General features: G+C 38.9%; 1 protein-coding gene across 4 annotated transcripts in view; it reads right to left on the bottom strand.

The window, feature by feature from the left end:
- The window catches only part of safb (scaffold attachment factor B), a 59,592-nt gene extending 46,999 nt beyond the window's left edge, over positions 1–12,593 (bottom strand). For 3 of the 4 annotated variants that reach the window (XR_011354526.1, XM_069928449.1, XM_069928450.1), the window contains exons 1-4: positions 12,345–12,593; positions 10,744–10,831; positions 10,483–10,544; positions 609–866 (exon numbers count right to left, since the gene is read on the bottom strand). Coding sequence is in view for 3 of the 4 variants with exons in the window: in XM_069928449.1 (XP_069784550.1) it covers positions 609–866; positions 10,483–10,544; positions 10,744–10,831; positions 12,345–12,578 (642 nt within the window). In the remaining variant the exon portion in view is untranslated. The remainder of the gene's footprint in view (positions 1–608; positions 867–10,482; positions 10,545–10,743; positions 10,832–12,344) is intronic. The other variant, XM_069928451.1, reaches the window with a different exon arrangement.
- Positions 12,594–13,666: the final 1,073 nt, after the last annotated feature.

Here is a 13,666-nt window from a genome sequence, read left to right as displayed (position 1 = left end):
GCCAACTCTATCCAATCCTGTACAACTCTTACTCATTTAAAGGCTTTTCACACTGGAGATTTAAAAGTTGAACCTTTAACAAATATTATTAAAATAGATTTTAAAAATATTTAGAAGTATTCTTGCAGCCTTTAGTGTTTCGGGGATATAGTTCCAAATTCTTGTATTTACACAACTAAAATTTCCATTTTCCAGACATCCCCATGATCCATTTAAAAAAAGCATTTTCTACAATTGAATCTTACTTGTAACTGGGTGCAACTATGGCTTCACCAATATTTTGGAAAAATCTGAGGGCTTAACACCTTTATTTATAAATTCTAAAACATTGCTGCCCTTTTTGTGGCTCATCTACTTCAAATAAATAATTTCCTGAAATTGCACGTATAGCGCATATAGCCAGAGGAAACTTTCATCTCAAGAGTCTGGATGAGATTTGAACCCGGTCTCCAAAGACAAAAGGGCAGCACAGCAACCCACTGATCCATCCAGACCTTTCCAGAATAAGCCAAATTCAGCATTGCTCCCCTTTACATTGGAGTCTATCTCACCACAATTGAATGCAATTATACATTCATGAAAAGTAAGTTAATTTAAATTCTTCATACTTCTGCTGGAAGGTCTGTGCTTAGAATCAGAGCTGACTCCAGAGGTTCTTCTGCACCCATCTCCAAAGGCAGCTGCATAGTGATCTCTACAGGTAGTCCTACGTGTTCAATATTCTCGGTTAAAGATGCTGTGATCTGTTCAATCTCATTTTCATCAGCACACCCTGCCATTGCACCTTCGATGTCAGTTTCATTCCCAAAATTAACATCCAATGCTGAAATGTCCTGCAATTGGTCAACACTCGCTTCTATATCCTCCTGCAATGAAATATGCATATTACTTTAGCGTAACTAAAAAGAGGCTAAGAAACACTGTACAGGACTCACATAGCCACATGATGTAGTGCCAAATATTCATGCTGAATATTTCTAGTTCTTCCAAAAATCTCAAACATTGACGTTTTAATTTAAATAACTATACAGGATAGGTGCTTGGCCAAGGTTTCTGTCAGTATCAATATTAAAATATAAAGCAGCTTGGTTATCTAAAAAAAAATCTACCTATTGAACTGGAAAAGTGCTGTTTTATTGAGGCACAAAAACATTCAGTTCTGATTTAACAAAGCGAGTTAAATGATTGTGTTGTTAATTTGTTTTCTGCGTACGGACAACTTAATTTACACATAGTTGTACCAAATATTTCCTCGATCTATCTCCAAAGTGTTAGAGGTACATGGCAAGTTACTTCAGTAACTTGAATGAACTCAGCTGCACGTTAGCACACTTTCTAGAAGTAGAGATCCCTTTGCTTCTAACAACTCATCCCGCAATACTCATTTCCTCATGCTCCCAGAACTAAACAAGCAGCCTGTACATAAAAAATGAAGTTGCTATCACAATCCCACCCAACTCAGATGGCACCCTGCAACTGAAGTTGACAGTGACCGACAGCAAAGACTGGAGGCACTAATCATTTGTGTGAAGTGTCTAAAATCAAAAATTAATGAAAATAAGACAGGCCACCTACTACCATTGGCATCATTGCTGCAATTACACAGGACACTATCATTTGATATTATCATTCCATTCAATTGAGTGGTACAGTTGCTTGACATGTTTACGAGTATTTAAGTATTTAAGATTGAAGTATTTGAAAAATGGGATTAGCCATTAGAAAAAAGCAAAGTTGCATTATTTCCAGCATTTTTATAAATTTTAAACGTTAATATGACCAAAAATTGAACTACTACAACAAAACCATTTCTTATTTGATTTACGAATTTGCTCATTGAGACCATGGAGCAATCAATTCTTCCACATTTTCTACAATCCATTTTCTTTTATGGCATTAATATAAACCTCCAATTTCTGCTAGACCACTTTCCTGTTCTCCCTCTCTTCCTTATTCCAACCTCCTTTCCTCCAACTCTGCATCCCCTTCCCTCTCCAATCAGAGCCACTCCCACCCACTGTTTACTGTTCCCTCTCTCCCATATCCACCTTTTGTCTATGGGCCTGTGCTCCTCCCTCCATTTTGTTCGAGCGCCTGTCTACATTTCGCATATACCTTGAAGTGCTCGAACCAAAATGTTGTTTATGCATCTTTATCTTTACTACATAAAGTGAGTTGTTTTACCATTTCCTTCATGCTCACTATTTCCCCCAAACCTTTTCCCTTGACAACTCTCCTATCACCAACCTGCACTAGGGACGATATTCAGCAGTTAAATTAATCTGCACCATCTTTAGAATGTAGGGAGAAGGAGAAACAAGAGCATTCAAGGGTTAGAGTGCAGCTAATCAAAGGTAGATCGACAATCTCCACAGAAGAACGGTCAAATTTAATCCAGAGCTAAAGGTTATACCACGTCTTTCTTCACAAACAATAGGTAATGGTTGTACAGGAAAACAGAACATGCAATGTGATACCAAAAGTTTACAGTAAGAAATTGTCAAAAGTTTGACCAAAATAATTGAAAATATCAGGGATATTAGAAAGACTTAGACATGATTACTGTAAGTTTGAAATGCCTGCATAGTATTCCAATTGTTAGAACCTTAATTCAGAATAGAATGATGTAGTTGCAAGCTATTTTTCTGTCACTAGGAGAATAAAGTGGGGATGAAGAGAAAGCATTTACCAACAGTAAATTTATAAAGAAAAGCTAGCTTCCTGGAAGCAGTGATGGCTGATTAATAAGTTTTGATGTTGGTTAGGGTATATATGTTTTAATGACAGATTTGCAATCACTGCCTCTGAATGCTTTTCATCTACTTGCACAATTTCAAGTTTGATTGAAAGATGGCAACTCCAATACACAATTAGAGGCTCTGATCAGGAAAAGGGACAAATGTCACAGAGCCATTGGGTCAAGCGAATCCCTTGATAAATACAAGCAATGTAGGAATACTCTTAAGAGGGAAAGCAGGAGGGGGAAAAAGACACAAGAGCTCTAGCATTACAAAATCAAGGAGAATCTCAAGAGATTTCCCAGGTAAATTAGGAGTAAAACAATAACAATGTAGAGCTCATCTTAGGTAGAGTGAGATATTAATTTGGAATCTCGCCCATCTCATCTACACTTACTCCAGAGGGTCATGGAAGCAAAGGAATTGGAGCAAATGAGAAGTGATGTCTTGCAGCATAGTCACATTACAGAGGTACACAATCTTAAACCATATTAATGTGGCTCGTCCCCAGGCTTTTGTTTTCATTGTAGGAAGTTAGGGGGGGGGGGGGGGAATTGTTGGGATCTTTGCATAAGTATTTTCACAATCTTTAGCCAACGGATAAGGGTATCTGAATGGTGGTTCACGTGATATCCTTCTTGAAGAAAAAGCCAGGAAACTCATGGTCATAAGCTGTAAGCTTATTAGTGGTGGAAAGTTAATGAAAGGGATCTGATGGACAGGGTCTACAGCATCTGGATAGGCAAGGACTGATCTTGTATAGTCTGCATAGGTGTGTGGAGTTAGGTCATAAATTAGATCAGCCATGATCTTATTGAATGGCCGAACAGGCTCGATGGGCCATTTTTGGCCTACTCCTGTTCCTACTTCCTACGTTTCTATGTGTGTTGAAATCTGTGTCCACAAATTTGATTGAATTTGTTGAAAAGATGACAAAAAGGATTGACACAGAGGGCAAAGGACATTTTCTGTATAGATTTTAGAGGATTCATCTGCAGATTGGAGGCCTTTGATCTGATCAGTGGTGTGCTGCAGGGAGCAATGCTGGGTCTAGTGTTGTCTTCTAAATTAATGATGCATATCATTGCAGCTAATTTGACCAGCGAGTTTAGAAATTACATCAAAATTGGTGGCAGAGCAGAGAATGAGGAACGCTATTTAGGATTGCAACATGATCAACTAAGAAATTAGGCCAAAGAATAGCAGACGAAATTAAATTCAAACAAGTCAAACCATAGGACTTGCACAGTAAAATGGAGAGCCCTGGAGAACCCCGAGGGTACAGATACATCGTTTTCAGAAAGCAGTACAGGAAGACAGGACAGTGAAGGAGGCAAAGATCTTGCCTGAAATAGTCACGGCACTGATAACAGAAGTTGGACATGATAATCCAACTCACAAGACGATGGTGAGGCACAATTGCACTCTGGGCAGTTCTGGTCATCCAGCTTTATAGGAAGAATATTACTAAGATGAAATAGGTGAAGAAAATATTTGAAGATGTTATCGGCACAATATCTTGAATTATATGGGGAGGGTGAATATGTTAGAACATTTTTCCCTTATTAATCAAGGAAAACAAAATCATAGATAAAGAGAATTATCACAGCTTTTCCCAGGATAAATAACTTTAACATTAGAGATAAAGGGGTAAGATTTAAAAAGGAAACAGAGGGACAATCCTCCCACCCCCTCCACAGAGAATAGCAAATACAAGGAATGAGCTGCTTGTTCCAGAGGAAGCTGTCGAGGTAGGTACAATTGCAACTGTAAAAACATTTAGTATGGTTTGGAGGGATTTGGCAAGTCATAAACATGCACTTGAATTTACACCCCATCCCTCTTAAATCATAACATTAAAAACTAGATGCTGGAAATCTGACATAAAAACAGAAAATGCTAGAATCAACTAACTGGCCAGGTAGCAAATGTAGGAAGATAACTAGAACACTTCAGGTCAAAGACTGCCAAATTGGGCCTATGACCTGACTGATTAACAACTACTTTCCTCTAGTCTATAAAATGTTTTCACTTCAAAATATAACAGTGCACTGCTTCCTTCACTGCTCCACCACCACTGCAGTTAGCAAGTAATCACTTTCTAATCCTGTCCTTTTGCAGCCCTAAAGCCAAATCAGCTTACGAGCTAAATTCATCCTCCCTGTTCTAGTTTACGCAGTCTCTTTTGATCTTTGCATCTGATTGCTTGTACAAAACATTGATGGATAGTTAACAGTTAAGAGCCAAGAACCTCAGTAGTGGCCCTCCCTATTTCTAGCACGTTGAAAGTGACCATGCAAGTAGATCGGGTGTAAAGAAGGTCAATGGTATGCTTGGCTTCATTGTCCAGGATATTGAGGTCACATATAAAACTTCAATTAGGCCGCACAATTCTGATCACCCATTCCAGGACATGGAGACTTAAGAAAGGGTACAAAAGAGGTTTACCAGGATGTTGCCTGGTCTGGAGGGGATGAGTACTGGAGAAAGATTGGACTAAAGGGCTATTTTTTCTGGAGCATAGGAAGCTGAGGGGCATCCTGATAGAGGTATACAATCAGAATATTTTCCCCAGGGTTAAAACATCACACTCTCGAGGACATGTGCTTCAGGTGAGGGGAAGAAATTTAAAGGAGAGGTAGGGGGAAAATAATTTAGAATGGTGGGTGCCTGGAAGGGTTTGTCAAAGTGGTGGAAACATTTAACAGGCTTCTACATAGACATGAATATGAAGAGGATGCAGGAATATATCTATCAAATGCAAGTAGAGGTTTTGAGTATCATGCTCAGCATAGACTAATTTATGGACCACAGGGCCTGTTCCTTTGCTGTGCTGTTCTAGAACTCCTGATGGATTTTTGTTTGGGATATTTTTATTGTACCCAATATTCAGCCTTTATTTCTTTCTGTTAACCTTGCATGAATGACTTTCCATCTTGCCTGCACCAATAACATCCTGTTTTACCTTCATTCAATCACTGATCATACACCTTTTACCCTTCCCATACTTCTGAGGACCACTTGCATCCCTCAAAAATGACTGAATCACTATCACATCAAATGAAAAAGATGTGGATAAGGTATACGATGAGTTCAAATCTTAGGGTGTTTGCCCTGGTAACATCAACACAAATTAAAAGATCCACTGGTTTCAATCACACAAGCAGCATAATATGACAGGATATCAGGAATTAGGGATTTTCCTCATTCTGCTTCTTGACCTGTGTATCTTTTTGCCTAATTTTAAAAATGACACTCAATGTCTCATGATTATTTCAATACTAACAATCAGCAAATCAATGCTATTGCTCCTATAAATATCTGGTAATAACGTAATAGCAAGCAGCCAGAATGTCATTGAGTTATTTAGGTACTGGGAGTGGAATAAAGCCTCTCCATTGTACTACCAATGTTTCTAAATCCAGCAAGCATTCAGAAAGCAACTTCGCTATTCTTATAGATATCTCAAATAGACAAGAACTCTAGATTAATTAAGGCTCACGACAGGAAATTCAGAACATTTCTAGAATGACTGAGACGGCCCAAGGTTTTTTTTGCCATATACTGTACACCAGTGATAGCCAATATAGGAAAGATCTGTCAAAACTTGGTTCTATATTAAAGGTTTTTATGCATCTATCCATTCAGTTTATAAACAATGGTGAAAATGCTATTGCGGACTTCTCGACAGCTGTTCAGTGAGTCAGAATTCCACTTGAATATTATTGGCTTACAAAGGAAATACCCTAAAAACATCTAATACGAAGTCCAAAACCTGAAAATAATGAGATATGAAAGCTTCCAATTACATAATTTCATTTATTTGACATATTTAACAGGCAATACGACAATGGATCAAGCCAAAATTGAGCAAGCAAAAAGAAATGATGAAATAATATCCAGCACAGTAGAAGTCCAAACATCCAGTGCCAGAAATCCGGACCACCCAACAATTTTTGAAAATTCTCAAACTTTTTTTAATTTAGGAGGCTTTCGTGTGCAGATGTGTAAGCGCCACAGATCCACAGCGGCAACAAACCCCAAAAAATTGTTTACATCTTTGTAAAGTGTTGACTTTATTTGCTCATGAATGAACTATCAAAATTTATCTCTTCATCTTTTTATTCCTCCTTAAATTTGAATTTTAAAAGTACTGCCTGAGAATCCAGAAAATCTAGACAGACCCAATCCCCAAGTAGTCTGGATTTTTGGACTTCTACTGTAACTGACAAAGGTAAAGCAAACATGTTTCATAAAAAGCAAATACATATTTGAGACACTGTTTCACAAGAAGCTCAAAGATCAGGCCAGAGTGAAAATAAATACCGGAGGAAGTAACAAATAAAGTACATTTAGTTATCAAGATTGTAATGGATTATAATATTGGGATGATTTTGGTAAGATTAATGGGTTACATACATACATATTTTAAAACAAATATTATTTGAAAGACTGAAGAATTCTATTTAGTAACATTGCAGGATCTCTGGAGAATGTGATGCACATTTCACAAGTAGATGCTAATTGAACTGACATCATAAAATGAAAGACCATTGTTTTGGAGGAGACAAACTGGCTACAAGTACTTCTCTGATTTTATTTAATACCAGATTCAGATCTTCCCAAAATTTTTTAACTTTCTCACATGCCCAAATTGCATGTACTGTTGTTCCAGTTTCCTTCTTACAGCAAAAACATCTATCTGATACTGTTGGGTCCCTTTTATTTAACTTTTGGGGCTTGATATATAGCCCGTGTAACCAATTATATTGTATCATGCGTAACCTCGTGTTTATTGTATTTCTCATAGTTCCGGAGCATAGCTTTTCCCATTTTTCATCTTTTAATCTTTATGTTTAGATCTTGTTCCCACTTTTGTTTGGGTTTATAGCTTATTTCATCGTTCTCTTTCTCTTGCAGCTTGATGTACGTGTTTGTTATAAATCTTTTAATTATCATTGTGTCTGTAATCACATATTCAAAGCTGCTTCCTTCTGGTAAACTCAGCCTGCTTCCCAATTTGTCCTTTAAGTAGGTTTTCATTAGGTGGTATGCAAACATTGTACCGTGAGTTATACCATATTTGTACTTCATTTGTTCAAAAGATAATAAATTATTTCCCAAAAAACAATTTTCTATTCTTTTGATCCCTTTTCTCTCCCATTCTCTAAAGGAAATATCTATTATGAAAGGGATTAATTGATTTTCCATCAATAATAATTTTGGTAGTTGGTAATTTGTTTTTTTCCTTTCTACGTGAATCTTCTTCCAAATGTTGAGCAGATGGTGCAGTACTGGTGAATTTCTATGTTGCACCAGTTTTTCATCCCACTTATAAAGTATATGTTCTGGTACCTTCTCCCCTACTTTATCTAGCTCTAACCTGGTCCAATCTGGTTTTTCCTTTGTTAAAAAAATCTGATAGATATCTTAATTGTGCTGCTCTATAATTCTTAATCACAAAAAGCAACATACCAAAAAATCCAGAGATCTTTCTTCTAAGTAATACAAGAAGAATTAGGCCTCAAATTGGATGAAGTACAAAAAAGATTTATTATGATAGCCTTAGCTGTAGCAAAAAAATGTATTATGTCCACCTGGAAATCAGAAGAGAGCCTGAGAATCTAGCAATGGTACATCGAAATTAATAAATGTATTCCATTGGAAAAAATAACATAATTTAAAAAATAAAGTCACAGTATTCGAACAAATTTGGAAACCGTACATGGAACACAACAGAGAGGACCTACCGCAGACCTCCACCCCCTAAAATGATAGAACGAGAAGACAACGAATTGAACTGACCCAGTGTGTAAAAGTAGATGACACAATTCTCTTGTTTATTTTCATTGTGCGATGACATTGAAGATGTCATCAATGACTTTAAATAATTCAAAGAATAATTCATAGTTATGCACGGTTTTAAGCTTGTACTTCCATGCCTCTTTACAGAGAAAAAAGTTACGTTACAACTAATTGCCATTTTGGTGCAAATTCTATGACAGTGAAATGTACTGTTCAAAGCATTACAGCACTGGATAAAAAATCCAATAAAAATACATTTCTCTGTAAACCAATAGGTTTATTGTATTGTACATGTTGAACGTTTAATGGGTAGGGAAGGGGGTGGGAAGGAGGGAGGGGGGGAAAAAGGGGAGAAAATGACACTGTGTATATTCAAAAGGGAAATGTTTGTGTGTATTTTGGATATGGTTCATAGTGTGAAAAATTTAAAAAAAAATTTATAAGTACCTTTCTGCAAAGTGCTCAGAGGTTTTGTTTATCTGAGACAACATCTTGACCAAGGAGAACTCATGTTGTTTGTTGAAGAAGGTGGGGGTTTTGGCAATTGAGAGAGTCACATGGGCTTTCTGGCAGTCTCAGTTGCGAGAGAAAACAAGCCCTCTCTCTCAGTTAGTTTGTGTGACACTGAACAGCCACAGCTTAAACAAGCCAGGAAGAGCTGGTTAGAAAAAGAAAGTTCCAAAGCAGTGGATGGCTGGAAGTCCTAGCTGTCTGATGTTTCTCTTTGAATAAGAAGAACAGAACTCTGTGGTGGTCGTCTGAAGAAAGAGGTTACCACCTGGAAAACCCTGATGGGGCAAGTTTCATCAGCGAGACGTTGAGGTGACTAATGGTGCTACCTCAGTTGTGGAAATCCTGGAACAACAAATCTCTCTGAAAACCCTACAAGAACCTTCCTGAGCGGTAAACATTTACCTTTCAAGCACCAAAGCCTGATGAACTTTATACATGTTAAATTCTGTGCACAGTATAAGAATTGCCTGCATCCAGAGAAATTGGAAGAAGTGAGCTTGAACTGTGAACCACATGTGCTTAGAATTAGAAGAGGGGTTAATTTGGGGTTGTATAGACAAGTTAAAGTTTGATTCTGTTTTCATGCTTAAAGTTGATTAAAAATAACTTTTGTTTTAAAAACCACTTGTCTTGGTAAATGTCTATTCCTGCTGGGTTTTGGGGTCCTTTGGGCTCATAACAGGATAAATAGTAGGCCTTTATTATCTATATTTAACCCAGCAGTAATATCAGCTGGAGCTTGCCAATGGAGCCTACAGTATACTTTAAATAAATCAAAGAATAATTCATAGTTATGCACGGTTTTAAGCTTGTACTTCCATGCCTCTTTACACAGAAAAAAAGTTACGCTACAATTAATTGCCATTTTGGTGCAAATTCTATGACACTGAAATGTTCTGTGCAAAGAAATACAGCACTGGATAAAAAATCCAATAAAAATACATATTTCTCTGTAAACATTTGTAATCACAAACATCAATGAAAATTTACATTTTATGAAACAAATTATTGTGAATGATAAGATGGACAAGAATGATGTGGTCATCTTTTAGAGGGATAGAAACTAAATCAAGTCAAAGCTGTGATGCCGACAAACAATGGAACACAAAGATCAATCTTTTCTGGGATACAGTGAACAGCATTCATGCAGTCACACCAGTTGGTACAGTATTTACTAGTATATAACAAACTTCTCAAGCATGTAATTGGATAAACTAATTTTATTGGATTCCTGTTGCAATACTTCGGGAAATGAGTTTTTTTTAAAAGTCAAGCAAAGCATTGAAGTTTACAATTAGAAATAATGCTAAAAGTTTAATTGAAATACAAGTTATAACTCTTACTTGAAAATTTCACAGCTTGTATCTTATCTTTTTGATATCAATTAAATCAAACAATCCTAAAAACAAACAGTTCAGTCACCAACCTGTCCATCTCCAGAATCCTCCTCCAACCCATCATCTGTTCCATCATCTTCTGTTTTCCGACCTATATCAGAGTGTAAAATGCCAAAATATCAATTTTACTAAGCACCACTAGTCTTGTTTGCTTATGGATCCGTCATAGTATGCTAAACCTGGAGTTCATGAAAAATACTTTTAATACTGGCAGATATCTTACAATCAAAAATATGACCAGAATGGGGTCTGGAAAAATAAGATTTTCTTTAGTTATTAATATCCATTACCTTTTCCTGCTCGCTTTGGTATTTTTCTTCCTGGAGTGTCTGCTGCAATTGCAATTTCATCTGGATTCCCACCTTCATCTTCTATCACCTACAACAGAACAATCGTTGGAAAAATGGATTATAATAAATGCATTTAGATATGTTCATTCAAATTTGTGAGAAATTACAATCCAGTTAAAAATTTGAACAAATCACACCCAAACTTCAGTAGCATGGAAATTATTTCCTTTTACAATCAACATCTTAAAGCACTCTAAACAATTAAATTTTAAATGTGATTATGGTAGAATTTGGATCTAAATTGTACAGAGAAAGATGCCATAAAACATAAATGTGGAAATAACCGTATGGCTTTTATTTTAAATATAATGGACGTTGAGGGATGAATACTGGGTAGGATAGTGGCCTGGACAGAAAAGACTTCAGATTACCATCTCAAAAACAAATCCAGCACATCCAATGCAGGAATTTTCCAGTAGTAATACTCGGACAGAAGTGATTATACTACTTCAGCCTCAGTTGGAGGCGGTGATTCAAATTGTATTAGTACACACATTCACTCCTGGATTCAACCATTTTCTTCCAGCCATACGCTTATCTCCCCACGTGATATCCCTAACCACTCGATTTTTTAAGTCCCCAGATATTCCAATTGCCTTGTAAAACAACTTCAGACCCGTGACTACAGAATGAATAATCGAATTATTAATTTGTAAGTAGCTCTTTCATTGTAAGGGACAATACGAGTCCAACAGTGACCCCAAATCTGGAAAAATGAAAGAGGCTGATTAATGAAATACAAAAACGTTACATGCGTGCAGCTACGTTCTTTTCTTTTGCATTGGTTAAGTTTTCGTGTTGATATCGTTATAACTGATTTGTATTTTATTATTTGACGCACATTTTGTGTTCGCTAAAAAAAAAACAAGGCCACGATGAATTTATCTAGGCCTTTCCCACATGCATCAATTTCTCAGTGATTCGTTCTTGGTTTCATTTTTTTCCAAATATTTGTCTTCAATCTCCTGGTTTAGGGGGAAAAGATAAAACCACATCTTTTGCTCGGTGCATAGTTGGGGAATTAAGGTTTTGGGGAACAGGCTGGTGAGGGGGGGGGGGGGGGGGGGGGAGGGGGCAGAATTGACGATCAGATCAGCCATGATCTCTTTGAATGAACCCGCTACCTGACGGGGCCGCATGGTCTTTATCTAAAAAAAAATCAGATATCTTTTTTTCTGTGGACACTGAGTTACCTGCCGAGTTCCTCGAGTATTTGTTTTTACTCCTCGCGTTGATTGAACTATTTTAAAAAAAATAGATGAAAGTGAGTCAGTAATTTTTATAAGGTGAAGAGCGTCAATTTCACTCGAAAGTTGGGCGTTCTCGAGGTTCTACGAGTCGACTACAATCTTAAAGCTGCGTGGAGGAGGTAAAAAGATAATTAATCGTGAACCCCATATTAATGGACGAGTTTTATACTAAGACGAGAGCCGGGATAAAGGCAACCACAAACGATGACGGAGACTCGTAGGCTGCAGGCCCTGAGACTTCAAGCCTGGGCCGCAGGCCCGCTGCGGGGGAGGGGAAAACAGCGGCCTCACCTTGCGGAGCCGCTCCACCAGCACGCTCTTGTTGCCGCTCGTATCGAGGTTTCTCTTCTTCAACTGGGCTTTCAGGTCCACCACCCGAAGTTCGGTGATCTTGCGCAGCTCGTCCGCCGCCTCAACGACCGCCACGCTCTCCGCCGCCATCACCGCCAACCGCCGCACCACGACAAGGGGATAAAATGGCGTCTTCTGCGGCAGGGGGAAAGCGGGCGCCTCCTGCCTGCGCATGCGTATAGGGGCAGGCCGCAAGCGCGGGAGGCGCCTCCTGCTCACGCATGCGGAGCGGCGGGGAGGGGGCGCGCGCAAGCGCGGGAGGCCGATCCCCGCATGCGCAAATGCCGAACCGCCAGACGCCCTGCGACACAGTGGAAGGTGAGGAGACTGATAAGAGTGCAGTCCCAAACGATTTCCTCCATTCCCACCAATAATTGCGGGACGTGGAATTCTTCTTCATTCATTCTCACTTTTTTACATTTCAAAATAAACTTTATTCACAATAAAAAATATAGAGTACCAGAATAAAACATTAAAGTCTGCAAACACCGCGACTGAAGTAAAAAACAATGCCGGAAAAAATCCAGGAGGTCAAACTACTTGATGTAGATGCGTTTCTACCTTGAGCCCTTCATTGAGGTAAGAGCAACAAACAGACAAGGTTCTTTCCTGTCCATTGTGTCATGGCTACGTCAGTAGCATCTGCGCGCCATAAGCACGAGCGTTTATGACGTTGGGGGGAGAGGGAGCGCCTGTGACGTCGGCATACGGAGGAGGTTCATGGCAAGGATGGTGCCTGCCTCGCGGTTCCTAATTGGACTCGTTCTGAGGCCAACTCTTGGTCATAGTGTTTTACATGCAGTGCACAAAAGTGCTGGAGAAGCTCAGTAGGTCCCGCAGGGTCCACAGGAGGTAAAGTCGAGGCATGAGCAAATAAACAGGCAGGCGTCCAGATGAACAGACAGGGGGAGGAGCACAGGCCAACCGGCAAGAACGCCTGGGTGGACGTGGAAAGGAGAGATGAGCTGAGGGGAGGGGTAGCTCTGTGGGTGCATCGTTCAAGAGCTGTGCAGCTCTATGAAACCCCGGTAAGGCCATCTTAAGCCCCTTTTCCTCTGGCACCTTGACCCAGGAATTAACTGGAACAGGGTCTAGTGGAAAAAGAAAACTCAGCAAGTGACATCATTTCATATTGGGGAAGTGGAAGAGGGACAGCAGAAACTTACCCGTTTCCAGCTGAAGGTCGAACATCCAATCTCTGGGGATTGGTTGTGTCCCATTTAATGCTGGCCCAGTGGAAACGGCCCAAGGGGCTTCCTATA

This window comes from Narcine bancroftii, chromosome 3 (genome assembly GCF_036971445.1).
Source record: "Narcine bancroftii isolate sNarBan1 chromosome 3, sNarBan1.hap1, whole genome shotgun sequence".
NCBI lineage: Eukaryota > Metazoa > Chordata > Chondrichthyes > Torpediniformes > Narcinidae > Narcine > Narcine bancroftii.
This window is presented reverse-complemented; position numbering and strand designations above follow the sequence as displayed.